Genomic DNA, 25,421 nt, shown 5'->3' on the forward strand with positions numbered 1-25,421 from the left:
GCCGAGGCTGGCCAAGCAGTCCATCCCTAAACGGACCAAGAGTGCCCAATCGATCAGAGTACGGCATCCCCTGGCAGGCCACCCTGCGCAGTGGGTATGCTGGCTTAGCGTCCCTGCCTGCTCCCGGGGCACGCAGACTCAGAGAAAAAGGATCATCAGGAAGGGGCTGAGATTCAGGTGCGGGCCCGGGTGCTGCCTTCCCCCGTTTCAGCATCACCGGACCTCATGGAGGTCTAACTGAGCAAACTTGGAAAAAAAAGGACCATCAAGAAGGGGCTGAGAGGCAGGTGTGTACCCGGGCCCCGGGGGGCCGCGGCGGGCGGGCCCGGGTGCTGCCTTCCCCATCTCAGCATCGCCAAACCTCAGATGGCCGAGGGGACAGGCGCAACCAGATGGCCGAGGGGACAGGCGCAACCAGATGGCCGAGGGGACAGGCGCAACCAGATGGCCGAGGGGACAGGCGCGACCAGATGGCTGGGCTCGAAAGGGAAGCCATCTGGTCACTCTGTGCCCCAACAAAAGAGTGAGCGGGCGCTGGGGCATGGGGGACCGGAGGCCCAGTGCCCCAGCTGGGCCCCACACACGGAGGCTGCGAGAGGGATCCGACGGGCCCTCCGACCCAGGGCCTGCGGACACCTTGACAATGCAGGGGAGGCCTGCACGAGACAGACAGACCCCTGTCCCGGGACATTGGCGGAGGGGCAGGCCGGAGCTCTGGGCCCAGGGCCGGATCCCTCGACCCTGGGCCCGGTGGGGCCCCTGGACACAGCCGGGGCTCCCAGGCCCGGAGGCGCAGGGGAAGCCTACCCGGGCCCGCCGGACCCCGTCCAGGGCACCCTGCCATGTGGCAGGACCCAGGACAGAGCCCAGTGTGGGGAGCCCACCCTCCCCGGGGCCCTCAGGGGCCCGGCCAGAGCTCCTGAACCCAGCCAAGCAAGGGGAGGCTCCCCGGCCACAACAGAACCCCGTCCAGGGCCTTTGGCAGTGCCGTAGGCTGGGGGACGTGGCCCAGGGCCGGGGGATGTGGCCCAGGGCCGGAGCCCCTGACCCCGGGCCTGGCGGGGCCACTGGACCCTGCCGGGGCTACCAGGCCCGGAGGCGCTGGGGAAGCCTCCCCGGGCCCACCGGACCCCGTCCCAGGCACCCTGCCACGTGGCAGGACCCAGGACGGAGCCCGAGGTGGGGAGGCCGCCCTCCCCGTGGCACTCAGGGGCCCGGCCAGAGCTCCTGAACCCAGCCAAGCAAGGGGAGGCTCCCCGGCTACAACGGAACCCAGTCCCGGGCCTTTGGCAGTGCCACAGGCCAGGGGACGGGGCCCAGGGCCCAGAGCCCCCGACCCGGGTCCCCTGGACCCAGCTGGGGCTCCAAGGCCCGGAGGCACAGGGGAAGCCTCCCCGGGCCCACCTGACCCCGTCCCAGGCACCCAGCCACGTGGCAGGACCCAGGACGGAGCCCGAGGTGGGGAGGCCGCCCTCCCCGTGGCCCGGCCAGAGCTCCTGAACCCAGCCAAGCAAGGGGAGCCTCCCCGGCTACAACGGAAGCCAGTCCCGGGCTTTTGGCAGTGCCGCAGGCCGGGGGATGGGGCTCAGGGCCGGAGCACCCGACCCGGGATCCGGAGGGCCCCTGGACCCAGCCGGGGCTCCCAGGCCCGGAGGCGCAGGGGAAACCTCCCTGGGCCCGCCGGACCCCGTCCCAGGCACCCTGCCACGTGGCAGGACCCAGGACGGAGCCCGGGGTGGGGAGGCCACCCTCCCCGGGGCCATCAGGGGCCCGGCCGGAGCTCCTGAACCCAGCCAAGCAAGGGGAGGCCCGGCCACAACAGAACCCCGTCCAGGGCCTTTGGCAGTGCCGTAGGCCGGGGGACATGGCCCAGGGCCGGGGGATGTGGCCCAGGGCCGGAGCCCCTGACCCGGGGCCTGGCGGGGCCCCTGGACCCAGCCGGGGCTCCCAGGCCCGGAGGCGCTGGGGAAGCCTCCCCGGGCCCGCCGGACCCCCTCCCAGGCACCCTGCCACATGGCAGGACCCAGGACGGAGCCCGAGTTGGGGAGGCCGCCCTCCCCGTGGCCCTCAGGGGCCCGGCTAGAGCTCCTGAACCCAGCCAAGCAAGGGGAGGCTCCCCGGCTACAACGGAACCCAGTCCCGGGCCTTTGGCAGTGCCACAGGCCAGGGGACGGGGCCCAGGGCCCAGAGCCCCCGACCCGGGTCCCCTGGATCCAGCCGGGGCTCCCTGGCCCGGAGGCGCAGGGGAAGCCTCCCCGGGCCTGACGGAACACGTCCCGGGCACCCTGCCACGCAGCAGGACCCAGGACAGAGCCCAGAGTGGGGAGGCCGCCCTCCCCGGGGCACTCAGGGGCCCCAGCCAGAGCTCCTGAACCCAGCCAAGCAAGGGGAGGCTCCCCAGCCACAACGGAACCCGCCCCGGGCCTCTAGCAGTGCCGCAGGCCGGAGGACGGGGCCCAGGGCCCGACAGGGCCCCTGGACCCAGCCGGGGCTCCCGGGCCCGGAGGCGCAGGGGAAACCTCCCCGGGCCCGCCAGACACCGTCCTGGGCACCCTGCCACGCGGCAGGAACCAGGACGGAGCCTGGGGTGGGGAGGCCGCCCTCCCTGGGGCCCTCAGGGGCCCCGGCCGGAGCTCCTGAACCCAGCGAAGCAAGGGATGGCTCCGCGGCCACAACGGAACCCCGTCCCGGGCCTTTGGCAGTGCCATAGGCCAGGGGACTGGGCCCAGGGCCGGAGCCCCAGGCCCGGAGGCGCAAGGGAAGCTTCCGGACCCCATCCCAGGGCTTTAGCGGCATCCTGGCCTGTCCAGCTGCCGGCTGAGGACCGCTAGGCCGAGAGCGGTCCCAGAGTACCCTGTCCCTAGTAATCCGGAGGAAGGCTACCCCCCTTTCTGGTAACCCACGCGCACTGCGAGGCTCAGGGGACCCTTGGTGCGAACGTGCCCGACCACCTGGAGCCCTGGCTGGGATCCGGGAGGCAAATGAGTCCTCATCGGGACTTCCAGGCCGGCCCGACCATCTGGTAGCCCCATTGGAAAGCATTGCACGTGAACAGATGGCAGACGGGAGAGGTGCGACCAGATGGCCGGGACCGAAAGGACTCCCATCTGCCCACCCGAGGCTTCGCGCTAGGGTTCCTGCCTGCCCACGCAGGGCTCAGGGGGGCTCCGCTTCCCGGGGGCTCAGGGACCCCGGCTCGGACTCAAGCCCGGGGAAGGACCACCGGAGCTCTTGGACCCGGACGCCAGGGGGATGAGTGTCTGGGAACCATGGAGCCCGTCCCGGGCACTTTGCCATGCCGCAGGCCGGAGGAGGGAGCCCCGGACGCCAGGGAGGTGTCGTCCGGGCTTAGCCCATCTGGTCCCCGCCTGAGAACCGCCAGCCTGGGAGGGGCATCCCGGCATACCCTGCCCCTTGTAATCGGAGGAAGGCTACCCCCCTTTCTGGTAAACCGTGCGCACCGAGTGACAGAGGGGACCCAAGGCCCGGACGCACCCGACCTCCTGGAGCCCTGGCTGGAATCGTGGAGGCGAATGAGCCCCCATCATGACTTCCAGGGCAGCCCGGCCATCTGGTCGCCCCATTGGAAAGCATTGCGTGCGACCAGATGGCCGAGGGAAAGGTGCGACCAGATGGCCGGGACCGAAAGGACTCCCATCTGCCCGCGCCGAGCCATAGCGGTAGGGCTCCCGCCTGCCCTTGCAGGGCTCTGGGGCTCTGCACCAGGGACCCTTGTCCCAGGCAGATGGACACTTGGCAGGCTGCAGGACGTGGGCTCCCAGGCCCTGACCGAAACGCAGGAGGCTCGGGCCGGTCCCTGCTTCTCAACGCAGCCAGGTCGGGGAGATAGGGGAGCCTGCCCAAGCACGAGGGACCCCTGTCCCGGGCACATGGTCCCTCAGGTTGTGCGCTCGTTTTCCACAAAGTTTTTCAAAATTCTGTGTAGTTGCGCTACGCAAAGTCCGCCCAGCCCTACTCAGGACGTGTGCTCGTTTTCCACAATGTTTTTCAAAATTCTGCGTAGTGGCGCTACGCAAAGTCCGCCCAGCCCTAATAAAAGGTAACAGCATAGCATACACAGTAGTGTACATTTTCTCTTGTTTTCTAAAATTGTACAGCGAGCCACTTAACGTATTCTAAATAGTGTTTACTAAAAAATAAAAACAACTAACATTAAAAAAGAAAAAGGGCTTTACTTGGAATAATGAATGTACAAGTACTAGTATTCTATCAGAGACATTTTGTTTCCCTATACTAAAATGAATTCTGAGTAAATGATACCAGGATCCAAACTTGAAAACGTCAGTTCACTGAGATTTGTGTTGCAAGCATTTAAGTCACTGGGCTGCAAATAAAGGCTTTCGCACATTGATGCTTTATAAGAGTGAACATGCAAAGACCAGAAGTTAATTTGCTCATTTCCAGCAATGGAAGCCCTTCATTAAACCAGCCAAGCTCTTTAGGAGAGGCCTAGGCAACGCAAGCTTGTATGTAAGGACCCATCAGTACACACAATCAACCATTAATGAGGAGAATAAAGTATGTTACACGATCTTTAAATTTGACAAAATGTTATGAATAGGAGAGCAGAGGTCAAACCAAACTTTCCAAAACACTAGTTCTTAGCCTATAACATCCAGTTGGAGAGTATGTAAACTAACCAAGCTCGCACAAGTACAATTTGGAAATAAACACGATCCGTGTTGTCACTCTACAAAAACCATTTGTTCACAACCAGGCAGGCGTTCAGTGTTTTAGTGCTAGCTAACCAATACAACGAACCAATAAGTTGCACACCACCAGCCCATAAACAAGAAAGAAATGTTCATTCAAGTGGGGCACCTTAACTTACAGGAATGCTATTAAACTTGAGCCTGTATGACATGGCATCAACATTTATGTTTTGCAGCATAGTCTTATTTCTCGCTAGTAACTATGGAGGAAAGAAACAGTAAACCAAAGCAGTGAAACATGAATAAAACAATAGATGTTAAGGAAAGTGAGTTCTTAAAAGGCCTAGTCCAAGAGTGGCAAGTCAAGAATTGCAGACGTACCAAAGGAGGCTGTTTAAACATCTGTGTCATACTTAGCATTGCATGAACAAAGTTTGCACGCAGTAGCAAGATAAGTATAGAAACCCTATACACTACCTATTGCATTGTTTATGGAAATAAAGTGCATTTAGTAACTAACTAGAATGCGAATTACAAGTCATTAATATAATTAGAATGTTTTGCCCTATGGCCAGCTGCCTACATTATCAGAAATAAATGATTGCCAAGATTTCAAATGCACAGCAACCCACCTTATGTTAAAATATCTGTATGGTTTCTACGTAGAACGTGGAACCAAGTCAGCTCTAGTCCTTGCAATTGTAGATTAAAAATTACTAATTATGTTGATTCTCTGGGGGGCGTGGCATGGCCAGCTGCAAGATGGCCGCACTCTAAGTGGGCTCTGCCGGCCAAGCCGATAATCCGATAAAATCCGGCGAACTATCTAGGTGCTCCCTCCCAGCACCATGTTCTCCTGACTCAACTTACCGTGGGGCATCTATTGCTGCCTTCCTGGGCCCCCATCTGTGCCGGCACGTCGAGATCTGTTGCTGGGGCCAGGCGCGGCGTCTGGGTCTCTCTGTTGATGCACAGAGGGCGCGCGGCCTGGGCTGCAGTGGCGTCACCGACCCGACATCCCGCCTAAGCAGACTCCTGCACACCAGGATGCCTTGCCGGTACTGATCTGCCTTGCTGCTACTCCGGACCCGGTGAGTCGCCTTCAGTGCGGGGGCCCTGCAGCGGGGTTGAGGGCACACAAGTCGCACCGCCAGGCCTGGGCCGGCGCTCCGCGTGGGCGTCTTGCTCCTCATCCTTGTGCCTGCTGCCTCGGCCCGCTTGCTCTGGGCCTTGCGACGTGGGCGCTGCGCCCCCCCGTGGCCCCCCACCGCTCGGCGGCCCTGCGGGTGCAAGCTCCCGGCTGTCCTTCCTGGACACCGGAGTCGGAATTTGCATCCTCGCCTCCTGCTGGCCCGCTGCTTTGTTCCGGTGCCCTGTGCCTCCTCCGATGCTTGCATGGCCCTGCGCGGCCTAGTACCCCCACTCCCGCCCGAAGCAGATTTTGCTGCCTGCACCAACGGGCCTGCTCCTCGCCAGTCTCTCTCAGGATTGGGCGGTCCCCCGCCGGGCTTGGCTCTGCGGCGGTTAGCCAGGGCTGGCGCTCTGGTCCTCTGCTCTGCCCTCACCCGGACTCTCTGGCCTGCATGCCGGGCCAACTGTGTCTGCTGACTCGCTGGGACAGTGGCCTCCTCTCGCACGCCGCCTCCACCGCCGAGGTGCCACTTGTTCTGCGGGGACCCGGTGCAGTGCCCTCTACTTGGGGCCTGGGGGCACACTTACTAACACGTCTCATCCCCCCAGGTCTCTCTCTTCCACCTCGACCTGTTTCGTCTCCCTGAGGCTTCGCAGAGGCACGCTGCTGCTGCACCGGCCCAGCCCGCCCTGTTGACTTGGACTGTCTGCCCCTCCCTCACTGGGCTCTCCTGCTCGCTTGGTGCTGGGACCCTCAGGGTCGGATCAGCTGGCCGCGTTGCACCTCACCTGCTCCGAGCTGCGCTTTGTGCCAGACTGCCACCACTTCCATTGGTGCCCTCTCCCCATCTCTGCCTCTCCTGTCAACCCCAGTCTCCTCACGCGCTGCTCCTTCTGATTCCTGGCCCCTGGTCTGAGGGGTGCACCAGTACGGGTTCATGGGGTGAACGGATCCCAAACAGCCGAAGCTGGCGTTTGACCAATGCAAATCGTCACGAGAGGAGGGAGCAGTCACGGACCAGCTCTCCGCCCGTCTGGACACTGTTAAGGCTCGGGTAGAATCTCATGATGAGAGACTAACTTAGGTTGAGACGAGGGTGTCTGACGCAGAGGATGCTGCCGCCCGGGATCACCGCACACTCCAACAGATGGACAAAGTCTTGGAGCTCATCAAAAATAACAATGAGGATTTGGAGGCACGTTCCCGTAGAAGCAATCTCCCGATCACGGGCGTGCCCGAATCCTCCATTTAGGAGAGTAGGATCTGCACTTATGTTGCCCCCACTTTTTTTCCTGATGTATTCACTGGTTTCTGGCTATAGTCAGGCTGGGTCCCTGCTAATCAGGGCCCCAGTCTCTCTGTTCTCTCTAAACGACTTGGAGTGCATATTAGATGCACTAGTGATTGGTTACTGTGGTGCCTTATGAGCCCCTAGTATATGGTACCTTAGGTACCAAGGGCATAGGTACTTTACAGGCCTACCAGGGGCTGAAGCATGTATTATGCCACCCCTGGGAAGCAGACTAAATCTGACACCTCAGGCCTGCTACTGCAGCCTGGGTGAGGTTGTGTTAGCACTCCTCACAGAGGTATAGGTTCCTATATCTCACCATACACACACATATAAACCTATCAGCCACCCCTATGGCAGGCCCTATCAATCCTGAGGTCAGGGTGCTTGGTGTACAATGTGAGGGAGTGCCTCTGCCTGAGCAGGGCCCCTCTGCAGCTGGCAGGGTCTATACCCTGTGGCTGTTTGTGGATGCGGTTAAACCATATACTCTTAAGTGCATTATAACCTCCCGGTTAATGCTAACTTTGGAATGACTGCATCAAAACATGTCGTGCTTGGTGTCAAACATCTTGGAATCATACCCCCACACCAGTAACTGGTGTGGGAGTATGATCCCACCCTTCTAGAGGGGATGACATGTACCTACTGTGGTAACACGGTAGAAATCTGGAAGAGCCCTGGCATCACAAAATGGATGCCACCAGCACAGACACTGGGCTGCCCTCCTGCTGCTGACCGAAACTCACAGTGGAGGAAGCCCAACAATAGGCATCCTGTCACAGGGAGGTGTCACCACCTTCCAGACAGGATTTAGTGTATTGGAGCTGGGTGGGTGCACTCTTAGAGTGCTTTGAAGTCCTGCACTGGGGGAGCAGTAGGCTCCTCTGTGCATATGCCAGCTCAAACTGGTTCAGGGGCTGCCAGCTCAAACCGGTTCAGGGGCTACCAGCCCCTGCTCTGGCGCGAAACTGGACAAAGGGAAGTGGGTGTAACCACCCACCCCCCCCTGACCCTCCTAGAGGAGTGGTCATAGAGCTTGTCCCTCCCTTTCTTTTACTATAAGATAGGTACACCTTGCCATTGCAAGTTAGATAACCCTGGATGACGCTTTACAAGAATAATCCTGGCCCTTCGACGTTCCACTACCTTTGGAAGACGGAAGAATCTCCCTTGGAGTCAAGGAGTGACACCCCTGCTTCGCAGGCACCAAAACTTGAATCAACGGTTGCAATCTTTCCCGCTCCCGCCGGAGTCCGAAGTCCCTGCAGCCCCAGAAGCGGATTTCCTGACCTCTTGTCGGCCATTTTGAGTCCCCAGCGAAGCACCTTGAGGGAGAAATTAGGGCCCTCGATTCTCAGCACTCCACCAGCCCCCACTCCGACACCCTTGCACAACTCAGAGGTAAACTCTCTGAATTCGAGCAAGAAGCAGACAGGGAGCTCTCCTTTTTGGGTAGGGAAGCGAGGGCGCGCAGCTACGGCGAGGGTGACTGCCCCAGCAAGACCTTAGCCAATTTTCTGCAGTGGCCTCATGCTGCCTCCTACATTACGGCACTGCGGGATGGGGGTCCGGAATGCACTACCTCACCCACCGAGGTCATTTTGCGGGTCACTGCTTTCTACACTCAACTCTCTACCGCCGGGATTGTACCGTCGCATGACCTCCTGGACCAATACTTCGACACTCTTGAGCTCCTCTGGCTGGGCAATAACCATCGGGAATACCTCGATGAGCATTTCTCTAAGGAAGAAATCCTAACTGCCATCAATAGTCTGCCTGGGGATAAGGCGCCCAGCTCTGACGGCTTGCCCGCTTCTTTCTATAAAGCATTTGTGCCCATCCTTGTCCCCCATCTCGCCGCTATGTATAATGATTCCTTTGAGTCAGGCCACTTCCCCCGTTCACTTCGCGAGGCCCTGTTGACACTACTTTTGAAACCAGACAAATCCCCTGAACTTCTTGACTCATATCACCCCTTATCTCTCATCAACACCGACAATAAGATCTTCTCCAAACTCTTGGCCTCTCGCGCCTCTTGCCCCTCATGCCTATGATTGCTTGCCCGGATCAGTCTGGTTTTATACCCGGGCAGGCTACGTCGCATAACCTCTGCACGATATTTGCTGTATTTCATCAGATCAACCCTGCTCTTCCGGCCGTGGCTGCTCTTTTAGACGCCACCAAGGCCTTTGATATTCTCGAGAGGCCCTTCCTTTTTTTATCTCCTCCCCAGTCTTGGCATTAGCCCAGTTTTTCTGCGCAAAGTCCATCTCCTTTATGACCTCCCGGTGGCTCGCCTCCGGATCAACGGTCAAATATCGGAACCCATTCGTGTCTCAAGGGGAACTAGGCAGGGGTGCCCATGCTTTTCGCTGTGGCCTTGGGGCCCCTTGCAGCCAGGCTCAGGCAGCATCACACTCAGAGGGGCCTGGGCTTTGCGGTCTGTGGCTTGGTTGTTTCCATGTATGCGGACGATGTCACGCTCTATGTCCGCCATCCTCAGGAGAACCTCGGCCCCATGGTCCGTGAGGTGGTGCAATTCGGGGGTCTATCCAGCATCCAGGTTAATTGGAGTAAGTCTATTCTTTTTCCTCTGACGGATGCCACTATCCCCTTAACCCTAGACTACCCTTTTGTGTGGGCATCAGGGCCCACAAGGTATCTGGGCGTCTGGCTCAGTAGGGATGTGGATGAACTTTGGAAAGCCAATTTTGGGCAGGCTGTTGACTGGCTGGAGACCAAGATACCCATATGGCGGCGCTTACCTCTAACCTTGGCGGGGCATATCGCCTTCACTAAGATGGTAGTGCTCCCGAAATGTTTATATTTGTTCCTGAATGTGCCTGTTCCCCTCACAGCTCCCTTCTTCCGCACTCTCCGTTCCCTCATCATCTCCCTAGTTTGGGCAGGACGTCAGCCAAGAATCGCGTATGATATCTTCACGCTTCCCCTCGCGTACGACGGGATCGCTGTCCTGGATTTTAAATTATACGCCCTGAGTGCCCAGGCCAGATTCCTTCACTTCTGGTTGCATCTGACGCAGTTCCAGCCTCACGTGGCGGTCGAAGCCGACTTGGCGGGCCCCTACAGACTGCGATCTTTGCCCCTGCTAAGCCACCACGTGGAGAAATAGACACGGTGGAGACCCCGCACTGGGCCTGGGACGGTCTTTGGAAATATTCGGACTCGGGCTTGCTCTACGCCGGCACCGTGTCCGTTGCATATCACCCGGCGTTCCCCTCACTGGACACGGCTGGAATGGTGAAACGTGCAGCTAGCATGGGTCTGACCACTTTATCTGACCTCTACCCCAACGGTAATTTTTTTTCGCTTCCGGACGAGTCTGGCCCAATGAACACACTGCTTTATTACCAACTTAGAGCGTCTTGTCGGGATTTGAACCCCATGTTCCTGCAGCCCCCCCTCTCGATGGCAGCCCTTGACCTGACATTCAACTCTTCCTCTCCCCGCAGACTGGTCTCTAGGCTCTATGCCACCACACTGGCGGCCTCCTCAATATCTGCTGATCGCACACATATGGCCTGGAGCAAGGACTTAGACATCGATCTCTCTCGGGAGGACTGGCTAAGCAGACCAAACGCTTGTCTCCAAACTACTGCCTGCGCCTCATACATTTTAAATATTTGCACCGGCTGTACCGCTCTCCCGCTCAGCTATTTAGAATGGGTCTCGTCCCTAGTGATAGATGTCTACGGTGCTCACCTCCTGCGGCGGACTTCTTTCAACTTGCTTGGCTGTGCCCTTTGGTCTTATTATTACAGAGATCACTTCCTCGCCCGTCATGCCTGACCCCCTGACCTGCCTACTCGGCTTGGTGAGGCACTGCCCTAATGACTCCCCCAGACTCATGGCTATGCTGCTCGTTCTCACACGTCGTAGAGTTGCTATACATTGGGGTCGGAGGCCCGCAACCAAGGCAAGTGCCTGGCTCGAAGATGCTGTGCGTTGTCAGACGCTTCTAACAGAATTTTGGGAACTAACGCCGGTAACTGGTCAGCCGCGCGATATCTGGGGCCCTTTCGTTTCATATCTCCTCTCCCGGAATGCCTCTCCCTCTGCAACCTTTCCCACGCTCCCTGCCGGCACTCCGCCAGCGGTGCTGGTCCATAGGACTCCTCCTTCCTTCCCCTTGCTTGCTGCCGCCCTATCGTGCCCCTCGCGCCTATATTCCGCCAAGTTTGATACCCCTTGCTGCCCTTTCATGCTCCGCATCCTGCCACTTTACCTCTTATTCCACGATGTGCCGCTATTGTATTACTGACTCTATGCTGTTTTTGACTGATGCGAGGTTTCTATTTTCTCCTGTCATGTGCTGCAGTACTATCTAATTACCTTGTAACCGGATGTGCACGATTTTCAATAAAGGTCTTTGAAAAATAATAAGAAAAAAAAGCAATTATGTTGATTCTCTTTGAAATGCTGGTCACCTTTTTTAAGCCATCCACCAAATTAGTTTAGGCATCCTGGAAGAGGCCAATGGTGTCTTTGGAAACTCTTTTGTGATTCAAGCCTTTCTTATCCTACAGATATTACAAGAACAATGGTCCCTAATATGTCAAGGAAGAAAACTTCATAACACAACCAAATGGAAATTAAGCATAAAATACAAACAAAGAATATATTACGAAGACGCAGTGGATGCCAGTTAAGGCGTGTTCAAAGCTTACTGAAACATGATAAACGTGATGTCAAATGTACAATAACAGCGTGGCCTATTAATATCTGATACAAAATGTTTCAAGGGTTGTCGCAGTAGTCAAAGACGCTTCGATCCCATCAGAGATGTGGGATCATCATCAGGACTCTAAGTAGTGGAGCCCAAGAGTGGAGCTAAAATTTACAGAAAAGAAGAGGAAGTAAGAAAAGAGAAGCTGATGATTAGTGTCCTTACACAGGACTACAAACCAATAGATTACTTACATATATGGAATGGCAGAAGAGTTATATGTAAGAAGAAAAGAAAGACAGTCAGAGATGACTTGCAATGGCCTCAAGGGAACTGTCAGCAGATATCAGAAAGTGGTAAAAATGCTCACCATCAGCATCGGCTGACCAGAGCTCATTTGGATAGTATAATGGCACAAAATGTGGTAGATGAATAAAAATTTAGATTACACTTAGTTATCATGCTACGTAAATGTGGCAGGATAAATATAGTGAACAAGGTGTAGATAAGTACCTGAGCTAGCAGTGGATCCCTGTAGAGAAGTCCCATAGTGATGCCGCCTTACAGAAAATTATCCCAGGCGCTTATGATCTATTGAGGTGCAGGTAAAATTAAAGTGTGCACCTGAGCTTCATAAGGAACGGTTGGCATGCAATCTGAGAGCAATCAGCAAAATATATTACAGCATAGGGGCATTTGGACTTGCCGCTGAATCTTGTATGTGATCTTCATGTTTGATGGCAAGGGACAATGGTGAGCAGAAGTAGCACCAGGTGTGGATGTATGAAAATGGAGACGGGGCACTGAAATAAAGCAAGGAACAATGTGTATACACCGGTGTGGCAGAAATTTTGAAGGGGATAGCAGAGAAGGAGTTTGAAGGAGAAGCACAGACAGGAACTTGATACACAAGGCAAGCAGATGTGTCATTTTTAAAGGGCTAAAGCATACTGTTTAGGAGTGTAAATGTTCTATAAAGCAAAAACTGCACAATTTTTCATAACCAACCAAATCTTATCAAACAATGAAATATCAACGTACATGTATAGCAAATAAATACCAAGAACCTAAGTTCATAATCGTTCATGAATTCTGGAAGTCCATTGAGGAACCATTAGAGCTGAACAGGGTGCAACAACAACGTGAGTATTTCACCATATGTTATATTTTGTTTTCCATTGGGACAATCCCAAAAGTTCATGTCCAAGCTATGATTTCTAGAAGTCTTTATATGTAAATGACATACAAAACTGAGAGTACTTAAAACTCTTACGGCAGTCAATCCTCTTGTTGGTTTAATCCAGATTTCATTGCGCCCATTTGATGGCTCTATCTCAATTCTTCCTTATTCAGGAGTTGTTCCAAATTACCACCTCTGTCAGAGAAGGAGACAGCTGAAGTCACCTGCCATCCTAAGACATCCTTTGTATGGCCATATTCAATAAAGTGTGTCACCAATAGTGCAGTCAGGACCTTGCATTTGATCTTTTGTGTGGTCTGACTGATATACAGTAGATTACATGGGCAAAACAGAGCATACACAATGTTCATTGTGTTGTAATTGAAGAATCTCTTGAGAGATGTAATCACATTATTGCGGCTAAACACTCCGATTTCATTTGTGAGAGAACATATGACATAATTTCCACATTTGTAGCGTCGGATCAGGTGAGAAATACCTCAGTGGTCAGTGAGTGAAAGGAGTTCTCGCCAGGGTAGGGCAATGAGGACGAGGTGCTCTTTCAAATTATTTCCTTTTATGTATTCAAACTTCGGAGGTTTAAATGCAATGTCACCAGCTGGCAATACCTTCCAGCATTTTTTGATACTCTTTGAGACAAAATGTGAGGTTGGGAAAAAGGTGGTCACATACACCAGTGGCTCAGATATTTCTTCGATCTATGGCGTCAATAAAGTGTCCCTTGGGCAATAGCATGATCTTTTTACTCAGAGTTTCTCTGAGCACTTTGGGTAACCTTGCAACAGGAGTTGATCAGTTAGTGTATCTGTCTACCTAAAGAAATCCAAATTTTTTGCTTACAATTGCGACGAATTCGGAGAAACTGGTTATAAGGCAATATCTCCCGAAGGGATCATGGATGACAACATTTATAGTAAAGGAATGTAATTCTTTCTGTTTGTTTTCAATATAAAGTGGTATACAATTGATTGTCTTCCACTTTCAGTTACATCTAGAAAGGAAACTTTTAACATCATTATGGTACATAGCGAATCTGAGTTCATTGAAGTTTTGGTTCAGCCACCTCTGAAATTGAATATAAGAAAAATATTGTCAATAGACCTTACGCACAATAGGATCTGGTTTCTAAATGGATTTGTAGAGGCCAAGATTGTAGTGATCTCTAGATTATCCATATAAAAGATAGCTAAGTTAATTGAGAAAAATGCTCCCATAGATGTGCCCTTGATCTGAAGAAAGAACGGTTTGTCAAGATGAAAACAAATCTGAGTTAATGTTAAAATAAGTAAGGAAATAATGAACGGTGCAAGGAGCTGCAGCTAGCACTGGAATTGTTTTATGTTCCTGATTACCAATGTAACACAATAATGTAAAGACACGAACCTGGCATTGCATGATAAATACTAGGCCAATACTGTCCGCTGTCCCGCTTCATCCATACACGTACAGTCCTGTAGGGGAATAAAAATCCAATTGTAAGAAGGATGTTACATTACCTTACTACAGAGAATTTAAATTTTACATACATTTTCATAACATATATTAAACACAACAAGAGCTATATGCTTGCTGTGACTTTAAATAGCCGGGAAAATTACATAAGCAACAAAAATAATAATTCTATAAAGAACTTGACTCCATGAAATGCAAAAGTAATTGGTAAAAATGTTGTTCAAACCTTTCACCATTTTTCTTTATAATACAAGATAAATGCTTATGCTTTTCTGTGGCAGAGGATGCTACTTTTATAAATCTGGCTACAGACAGCTGTATCTCTGTCTAGCAAAACCTCATGTCATCAATTCTTTAAAAACTTTAGTGAAAGTGTGCGTTGGATTAGGCTCTTTCCTATTTTTTCTATTTTAGGCTTTGCTTGGAAGGTTCATCAGTCAAGCCCAAATCAATTCGCAGATGTATACATTGTTCCATTGACTTTATATTATGGCTTTGGTCAAGGGGCATACAGTAATTCCTTACTGTGACTGTTTTTGTTACAGCATTTGACCACAAACAGCTTAGCTGTCTACCAGAGCTCATTTAATCACAAAAAAGCATTACAAAGCAGTAACTGCAACTATAAAGGGTTTCACATCTGTAAGCTCTGGGACAAAAAAAACAGCAGTATGGGGAATACATTGTGAACTCCTTGAGAAACACTATAGATGTTTCATATTATTATTGAATACAGACAACTTCATGCACCGGTCTCTAATTCAGGAATAGCTAGAAAAGTCTGGTTTTCACTGTATAAATTTGCAATTTTATGTTTAGCTGTGAGTAAATAAAAACATTGACTGGACATTAATTTATTAAGTGTTAATGTGTGCTGTAAGAAAGTGACTTATGCATTGGGGTGGATGGTAATCTGCCGCAAGTAATAAAGTCATTAACCTGTTATGTATGTCAAACATTTTAACAATTTAAACCTGAGCTAAACCATTAGTGGATATGGCAAAGAGCACACAGGTTTAACTTCGAGAAAAAACGTATAGCATTTAGAAGTACCAAAACAGTTACAAAGTCAAAAACAACAAAATGACCCCCCCCCCTCCAATATATAAAAATAGAGAAAAATTTGATACACAATATGACAACACAACACTAAACAAAATCCATGAAGATGAACCAGAGATATGAATTTTTTAAATATTTAAGTGTAAAACCACAAAGAAATAGTAAAGCGCCAATGATAGTCTAGGATTGTGGTTAAACAGAATGTAGGCGCGATCTCAAGTGGAACGCAATGGAACGTGGGTGGGATTCAGGAAATAGGCTTGTCCCAGTCAAAGATTTTACCGTTGGACCTAGTCTCTGAAATAAAGCAGATATCCTCCAGCTGTTCAAGGTTGCAGGATGTATCCGAGTAGAGTTAGGTGATGAAAGATAGCGGTTGGACAATGTCCCGCTAATGCCACGAGTTTGGGCGGGAAAAGCTTGAGGAGGAAAATTCACATTTTGAGCCAAGTGAGGTCCTCTCATCAGCCAGAAACTTTTCACACCTTCGCTTGGTAAAGATTTCTAGTTGGGACATAGTCCCTTTTTTAGAGCCCAGAATCCTCCAGAAAGACAAGGTTGCAGGCTGTATCAGACAAAAAGATCCAAAAGGCCAGATACCTTGTCAACAAGGACATGCTGAAACGGATTTGCTGCTGCAAACATGCTCCAAGCAGGAGAAACCCATTTGTTTAGCCTACCTAAGTTGCGCCTTGGGTGACGGGCTTGGGTGGTAGGTCCCGGTCCTTCTGAGGCCTGGAAGTCCAAACGTCCTGGGACCTCATGAACAGCACCTGGGGGATAAGACTAACTCAAGAAGAGGCTATCTGCAGGGTCGATTCCAGATGCTACGTGTGCCCCTGTACCCACACAAGAGGTCAGCAAACTGACCCTCTGAGTCTGCTTCTTTTTTCTGGTCAAAAGTGTAAGCAGGTCCAGACCTTCAGGTCTCTTCATAGTTCTCAATCAATATGTGCATTACTTCTTCTGTTCTTTCACACGTCTAGAAAGTGTTCTGAAGATGGTGCCTTGGGGTGTCACATTCATGCTTGGCACGAGCTAGTGGGTGGGGGTGACTCCTTGCTCGACACTAAGCAATGGGGTAAAGGTTTCCAGGGGCAACCTTGCTAATTTTTTCAGTGGTTCCTTTTTTGCCCTATGTAAGAGTGGTTGATAATTTTACTAGCTAGTCTCAAACCAAAGATATCATACTTTAATCTGTATTCTACTTCTCTCAGAGCAGCCAGCGCTTTCCACAGCGAAAATAGCTATTTGGGGGGAAAGGGCAGGGAGGGGGAGTTGTCACTGTAGGGGCATGCTAACATAAAATTTCTACATGTGCCATTTTGAAATAGAAAGCACCCTCCCTTGTTGGCAAGAAGGCCTACATAAGGGTAACATATTAATATTTAAAAGGAACGCTTTCCCCTGTCAAAACAGTTATTTTGACAGGTTGGGCTGCAGGTTTAAACTGCAGCAGTCAGGTTACAATCGTAGGCCTGAAGCCATGTTTTCCTGTGTCACACTAGCGGATGGGGGAATAAATGCTGCAGTCCATAGGCGACACTTAAATTTCTACACCAACTACTAGGGCCTCATAGGGGAATTAAATCTGTCAATTAAGGATTGCAGTCCACTTCCCAGTGTATTTGTTCTGACCCACATGTATAGGGGGAAGAGTACATACACTGCCAAGTGGACAGCAGTGTCCCAGTGTGTAGTCTAAAAACCAGCAATACAATTGAGCAAAACAGGGCAGTGATCACGCATAAAGGGGCATTTCCTCACATGTGCTTTGCAGATCTCTGGGTTTCTAACCTGCACCACCTTCTTGCACGAGTCCTGGATTGCTCTTACTCGCTACCCTGCGTGTCAAGTGCTAAAGGGGCATAACTGATTCTCAGTTTGGGCCCCAAGACACCAGAAGTAAAAGGCTTCTATTGTTGCAACAGGAACCCAGTAACCACCGATTGACCCGAGACCATTCCCCTCAGCTCCCATGCCTCAAAACATTTCTCCATATTTCCACATGGTCTGCAATGGAAGAGCACAGTTATTGCCCAGAAGAAACGAGTACCACTGCTGTCCATCTACTACTATGACACTGCAAGCACCATTAGCTCCAATGCCAGCCATTGCTGCGTAAAACAGCAATAGCATGTAATCCCAAATCGATGTCCTTCCGTCCCAGTGGGCATTGGCGGCAGTTGGTGGGTTCCTTCCACTGCTATGCTGGTTTACATACCGTGCAGACGTGGCACTCTTTGGTGCATGCACAAGTATGTGCTCTTCAGGACATGTGCAGTATGAAACTCCAGACTCTAAAGATGAGGGGCTTTGCGTGCACGCCTGCAACCAAGGTGCTGTAACTTCGGGGTTAGTGCACTTGTACTGTTCTCAAACAGAGGGATCAAAAAAATAGAAACTGCTGCAAAGCAGTTAAAGGGGGACTGGACGCAGAGTACTGAACATGTTCACTGGTTTAACTGGCACTTCATGACTGGGTTCTGTTAAAACTCTTAAAAAGGGAAAAAAGCAAAACACCCGAAATAACAACAGCACTCTCACACCTTTCACACACTAGAAGAAACACATGAATAGAAGCACACCCACCCCTCACAGAGTAACAGTCACACCACTGACAACACTCTTACACCCCTCACAATCTAACAGTGATGCACTGCTGGAAGCACTCTCACAAAGTAGCAGCAAAGCGAATAGGTCTGCTTTATAACTGCACTGCCTCTACATTGATTGTTGACTTTGTGAGTGTTGAATTGTGCACTGGCGGGTTAGTGAATGCAAGAATGAGTCAAGTTGTGTGTGAATTGATACAGAAGTGCAAGGATGAGTGACTGATTGCATGGATCATGGATGTATGACATTACATCACATTCCGTTGTAACTCATGCCTTTACCACGCATGCGTTACAACTCAAATGCCATTACAACGCAAACCTTTACCACGAATGCTATTTCAATGAATATGGCTTTACCACGCATGCCTTTATAATGAATGTATGTAAAGCCTGTATGTTCAAGGCATATGCGTGGCAAAGGTTTCCCTGACCTCTACCCTAAACCATAATCCTGGTCCCTGGCACACTTCATCTCCCGGCTCTCAACCCTTCTAAAAAAGACCCTTCCTCTGCTCTAAGCCCTAAACCCCTACCCCTAATGACCACCCACCTCCGTCCCCTAGCCCTTAATTCTAAAACCCTACCCCTGCGCGACCCCACCTCCTGGACCTCAGCCCTTCTTTAACCCAAATACCCAAAATAGTAGCCCCCGGCCCCAGAGTATCAACTGCAATGTGATAAGGTGATAAAGTTATCATTATAAGCTTTTTTAATACTGTGGCAAGTGGATGGGTATGTGGATTAAATGACAGGGGAGAGAATTGAGCCCTGTTGAACTCCCCAGTGTAGATAAGTAGGAGCGGATGAGAAAGGACCTAATTTGACTTGTTCGTGTTTTTAGAGGATGTATCTATATAACAGCTGCATCTTTTGCAATACTTAAAAGATCAGAATTATCATATGAAGCATTATATAAAAACACATTATTATAATTGCTGCCTCACACAGAGATATGGGAGCACTTTATATATATACAACACATAGATATATAACAAAAGAGTAAAAGATATAACAAACAAGTAACAAAGATAGATGAGGGACTACAACTGGAATATATCATCTATGGAAAAGAAGTTAATGCATGTGATACAGATATTTAGAAGATTTCAAGGCCCAGGGGAAAAGAAATTGGTTGAAGCCTGAAGTATTGTGGGTGGAGGTGGATAGGATAAAGAAAGAGATGATTATTTTAAAAAATGCCTCAAAGGGAGCACAACTGATATCTGGGAAACGGAGTTCCATAGTCAGGAGGATGCATTTGAAAAGGTTTTGGTTTTAGTTTTGTTGTATAGGCTGATAGTGGGATGAGAACATACTTGTGTGAGAAATACTATCCAAAATGGATTTCTTATAAGGAAGATAGTGGAGTATTTTGTATTCTGATGGGTTTCAAGACAATACAGAGAAGTTGACAAACTATACTACCTTAATTCAAAACAAGTGAAGATTTATCATGGGTTGCATGATCAACTGATGGAATACTATACTTTTAGTTCAAGTCTGTGTTTGGCTGACCAATGCAGTGCGTTCAAGACCGAAAGATAAGCAGTTGGGAAACTGTCCAGAATGGAATTTTCATAACAACATTTGGATATTATCATTGCCTGATTCACAGAGCGGAAATCATATCCTGGAAAATCGAACCTTATACAGAAGCAGTGTCTGAGTAAGGAAGGCCTTGTAGGATGTGTCAAACTGAGATTTGAAACCGATAGAGGTATCATATTTTTGACTGAGTGGGAAAAAGTGGAATGGCAGAGGAGTGAAGTCATGTGAAAGGTGCCAGGGTGAGTTATGTTTGTCAGAGTGATGAGAGGCACAGAAAAGCAGGAATTTGTTCTTGTAAGGGTGAGTTTAATACAGTTAAGATATCCAGTTGTGAACAGTGTCAAACCAACTGTTCAAGCAGATATCCCATTTAAGTTGAGTTCATCTAGTGAGAAAAGATGAAAAAAGAATCACACGCTTGTCAGTGACCGGTTCAGAATTAAGTATGGTGAGATCATAATCACCCACTGTAATAAGGGTTGTTGTTGAAAAGGAGTTCTTGCAGTTAGTCGACTCCTGTAGCTTGGCAAAATAACTAACAGACCAACAGACGTTCAACTAATGAATGTCAAAGGACTTTCTTGATGACTGTTCATACTTGGCCAGAAGAGAAACAAACTGGGGAAATGGAAATTGGGAATATAAGGTTTGTTAAACATTTCAGCAGGCAGTTTAAAAAGCTTTTATCGAATGGCTTTATCAGAGAAAAAAGTGGATTTAATTTCAGAAATCTGGATGTAAAAGTCAGAGAGGGTCATTTCGATAGGTAAAGCAAAGACCAGAGTAAGTGAGAAGGAGACAAGACAGTAGGAAACAAGAAATGTATATCACAAAGGTTGTTGATATACCAGTGATTCAGGGTCTTAGAGGTGCAATATTGAATGAACAGTGGTATAAGTGAGTTGAAACAGTTGTTCCTTGCTCGAAAAAGCTCCCCGTACAATTTAGAGTGAAGGTTTTTTTTTTTCAAGGGAAAGCAGGTTTGGCTTTGAGGAGATTCCCTTTGTTTTATCCACATTTTTGTAAAGCAGCAAATGATGCTTCTCTCCTCTCTGACTTAGAGTACCTGGAAAGGTATGAACGAAATGTAACATTTTTGGATTGCTGAAAGGTAAATCAGACAATTAAACTATGGGTAGTGTTATTGAACAGAGATGCAAAAGGCACGGGAGGGCGGTAAGATGTAGTTTGTCACAGTTTTAAGAATGGAGCTATTTTCTTATGCGACTGGAGATTGTTCTTCATAATTTGGTATAAGCGGCTGTCATTGCCAAACGTAGTGCGTTAGTAAAATAGATAGTTAGGTGATTAAACAAGCCAATGGAAGTATTATTCTGAATGTGCATAGATTTTGTGTAGAAATATTCAGTTCCGGTGAGAACCCTCACTGTGCCGAAGGAGTGTGATGTGCTTAACAAGGTCTACCGTGTCAAGCTGAGACTGCGCCATGTACAGTACAAAATCCTTCATATGGCTTATTTTGATAGGGCGAGGCTGCACGCACTTGTTAGAGCAGAGAACTCGGAGTGCCTTCAATGTCATGCATAGCGGGGGACATTCATACACACAATCTGGGAGTGTACTAAGACACAAATGTATTGGTCCACAGTGGTACAGGAATTGAACACTATATTGGGGGCTCACCTAGAGGTAGAACCTCGCTCTAGTCTATTGGGGATCAACACGGAAGTGGATCTTCCACGATATAAGCTTCTATTGGTCAATTTGGGATTGGTAGTTGCCAAAAGAGACATAGCTTGCTACTGGGGCGTTTCCCAAATCCCTACCATACAGGAATGGAGGAACTGTTTAAATTTGTATATGGTGGCGGAGAAAACAACATATATAGCGAGGGGATGTCCCCGAAAATTTAGTAAAATATGGACTCCCTGGTTACGGTACTATGGCTTGGAGATTAAGTTGGGGGAGGAGGGATCGAGCCTGTCGGGAGGGGAACTGGGAATTGCGCCTTGACTGTTCTAATGCCTGCATTGTCGACAGGTCTGTTGCTAGTTATTGAGGGGTCTTCCAGTATATGTACCTCTGTAATCATACGTTGGGGAGCCCTGTCCTTTTTCGGGGGGAAGTCGCGACCTGTTCTATCCATCAGCGATTGTCAATGTGTATTGAGGCCTAGATATCTCACACTCATGATTTAAGTGTTTATTGTTTAAATGCAAAGAAAAATATTAATTAAAAAAAGAAAAAAAAAACAATGTCAACTGTGTTACAGTAGCGTACAAGGTGCATTACACTTTTTTTTTTTTTAAACATTTTTTTTTTATTATTTGCATATCAACATCTAGACTCACCAAGAGATGCTACAGTCAATCAATCAATCAATCAATAATTTGTAATGCGCACTACATACCCGTGAGGGTTTCAAGGCGCTGGGGGGAGGGATGCTGCTGCTATTGGCCGAAGAGCCAGGTCTTGAGTTGTCTCCTGAAGGTCAGCAAGTCTTTAGTCTGTCGCAGGTAGAGGGGGAAGGTGTTCCAGGTCCTGGTGGCTTGATGGGAGAAGGATCTGCCTCTGGACGTAGTTCTCCAGATGCGTGGGACCGTGGCCAGGGCGTGGTCAGCGGAGCGGAGTTTTCTGTTGGGTACGTAGAAGGAGACCCGACTGTTGAGATAGGCTGGGCCGGTTTTGTGGAGAGCCTTGTGTGTGTGGATCAGGAGCTTGAAGGAGATTCTTTTGTCGACTGGGAGCCAGTACAGGTTCCTCAGGTGGGGGGTGATGTGGTCGCGACGCGGGACGTTGGGGGGGTCAGGCGTGCAGAGGCGTTCTGGATTCTCTGTAGTCTGTTGATGAGCTTGGATGAGGCTCCGGCGTAGAGGGCGTTTCCGTAGTCGAGTCCGCTGCTGACTAGGGCCTGGGTGACTGTTTTCCTCGTGTTTGTCGGGATCCATCTGTAGATCTTGCGGAGTATGCGGAGGGTGTTGAAGCAGGTGGAGGAGACTGCGTTGACTTGTTTGGTCATGGAGAGTTTCGAGTCGAGGATGACTCCCAGGTTGCGTGCGTGGTCGGTGGGTGCCGGGGTGGATCCCAGTGACGTGGGCCACCAGGAGTCGTCCCAAGCGGAGGGGTTGGACCCGGGGATGAGGATTTCCGTCTTGTCTGTGTTCAGTTTGAGGCAGCTGTCCTCCATCCAGTCTGCGACGGCCTTCATTCTCAAGGTGGAGGTTGGATTTGGCGGTGAGGGGGTCCTTGGTGAGGGAGAGGATCAGCTGAGTGTCGTCGGCGTAGGAGATTATGTTGAGGTCGTGTTGTCGGGCGATGCGTGCTAGTGGGGCCATGTAGACTTTGAACAGCGTCGGGCTGAGGGGGGATCCTTGAGGGACGCCGCAGATGATCTAGGAGGCATTGCATCGGAACGGAGGAGGCGGACTCTCTGAGTTCTGCCGGCGAGGAAGGAGGAGGTCCAGTCCAGGGCCTTCTCTTGGATCCCGGCATCGTGGAGGCGTGTGCGTAGAGTGTGGTGGCAGACAGTGTCGAAGGCGGCGGAGAGGTCCAGGAGGATGAGGGCTGCCGTCTCGCCGTTGTCTAGCAGGATCCGGATGTCGTCTGTGGTGACGATGAGGGCGGTCTCGGTGCTGTGGTTGCTGCAGAATCCTGATTGGGAGGGGTCCAGGATGTTGTTGTTTTCGAGGTGACGGGTGAGCTGGGTGTTTACTATCTTCTCGATGACCTTTGCTGGGAACGGAAGCAGGGAGATGGGCCGGAAGTTCTTGAGGTCGCTCGGATCCGCCTTGGGTTTCTTCAGTAGAGCGTTGATCTCTGCGTGCTTCCAGTTCTCAGGGAAGGTGGCGGTCTCGAAGGAGAGGTTGATGATTTTGTTCAGGTGGGGTGGGATGGAATTGCTGGCTTTGTTGAGAATGTGGTGCAGGAGAGGGTCGGACGGGGATCCGGAGTGGATTGTTCCCGTGGTCTTGATTGTGTCCTCGATGCTCACGTTGGCCCAGGTTGTTAGAGTGTCGTGGACGGTGGGGTGCGGTGGGTTCGGTGCAGTGTGGTCGGCAGGGGCCGTCCGGGATCTGAAGCTGTCATGGATGTCGGTGATTTTCCGGTGGAAGAAGGCGGCGAGGGAGTCACACAGGGCTTGCGAGGGTGGGATGTCGTTGGCGTTGGAGCTGGGGTTGGAGAGTTCCTTCACGATGTTGAAGAGCTCCTTGCTGTTGTGTGCGTTGTTGTCAAGGCGGTCTGAGAAGGAGGTCCTTTTGGCGGTCCTGATGAGGTGGTGGTGGTTGCAGATGGCGACTTTGTGGGCAGCGCGGCTGTCTGGAGTCTTCTCGCTGTGCCATATGTTTTCCAGTTTCCGGCAGGTGCGTTTTGAGTCGAGGAGTTCCGGGGTGAACCAGCTGACTCTTCTGCTGGTGGGGTTTTTCAGTGGGGCGACAGTGTTGGTGCAGTTGTTCATCCAGCGTTCGAGGGTGAGTGCGCCTTCATCAGGGTTGTTGGGGTTCATCAGAGGGTTGAGTGCGAGATTTGTCTGTAGTTGTTCTTGGGAGACTTTGCTCCAGCACCGGCGGGGGGTCTGTAGGGTGCGGTGGTGTGTGAGTTGTTTCCGGAAGGAGGAGTGGATGCAGTGGTGGTCTGTCCAGGTGAGTTCGGTGGTGTGGCTGAAGGTGACGTGAGGGCTTGAGGAGAAGATGGCATCTAGCAGATGACCATCCCCATAACCCCTGAGGTCTGTCCCCTCATTTTACTGTGTTATCGTGGAATGTGAACAGATTGGGGGACAAGATTAAAAGGGGGCTGGTCCTACAGTACATTAAGCGTAAAGGTCCGGCGGTGGCATTGATACAGGAATCTCATTTGACAGGCACAGCATGAAAGGCCCTAGATAGATGGGGGTACAAGATGGCAGTGCACTCTGAATTTACTTCTGGCTCTCGAGGAGTAGGAATCCTGATTAATAAACGTTTCCTAATGATACCCATGGGCTCGTGGACAGATGATCAGGGACAGTTCGCAGCGCTGACATGTCAACGGGAAGGACGTTCGTATAACCTGGTTTCAGTCTATATCCCACCAACACTACAGCAAACAGCCCTCCCAGCATTGGGGAAATTTCTACTCTCCCTTCCGCAGGCAGAAACCATTGTAGGTGGGGACTTTAACACCACAATTGATGCATCCATAGATAGACAACCTCCTAGGGTCCCTAGCGGTGCAAGCCTCAAACTGGTGGATTTTGTAGAAGCTGTGGGTCTCATTGATGTATGGAGAGCTAAGCAAACGCGGGATCGGCAATACACGTTCCACTCAGGGGTACACAATAGTCTTTCAAGAATAGATTATATATTCGCACTAGCAACAGGGCTAGAAACGATATTAGAGATCCAACACTTACCCCGGGGCATCTCAGATCATTCATGGTGTACATGACATATACAACCCACACTACCACCCGACGTAGACTGTTCCCACTATATCCAGGTTATCTTAAAATCCGGCAGATAGGAAAAGGGCTGCTTAAAACCACGAAGCAATACTTTGCCAAAAATGAACACTCAGTGTCCTCCCCTCTGACATTGTGGGACGCGTACAAAACGGTAATACGAGGTCAGGCAATCTCATTAATTGCTGGTCATTAAACGACACAAAAGACAACAGATGGAGGCATTAGAGCAGGGAGAAGCCGAAGCGGAGGCGGATTATGCACTAGACATTAACGATGGCACAACACATAGGTTACATTTAGCGCAGGAACAATACAAGACATTTGCATGGGAAGAAGCTACGGTCAAGCTC

At 50.7% G+C, this 25,421-nt stretch overlaps 1 protein-coding gene across 1 annotated transcript in view; it reads right to left on the reverse strand.

Moving 5' to 3' along the window:
- WDFY2 (WD repeat and FYVE domain containing 2) overlaps positions 1 to 25,421 on the reverse strand; it is a 514,044-nt gene that overhangs the window by 440,718 nt on the left and 47,905 nt on the right. The window contains exon 2 of the mRNA XM_085621796.1: positions 14,371 to 14,438. Within this exon, the coding sequence (XP_085477922.1) occupies positions 14,371 to 14,438 (68 nt within the window). The remainder of the gene's footprint in view (positions 1 to 14,370; positions 14,439 to 25,421) is intronic.

The sequence above is a fragment of the Triturus cristatus genome, chromosome 8 (assembly GCF_964204655.1).
Source record: "Triturus cristatus chromosome 8, aTriCri1.1, whole genome shotgun sequence".
Taxonomy (NCBI): Eukaryota; Metazoa; Chordata; class Amphibia; order Caudata; family Salamandridae; genus Triturus; species Triturus cristatus.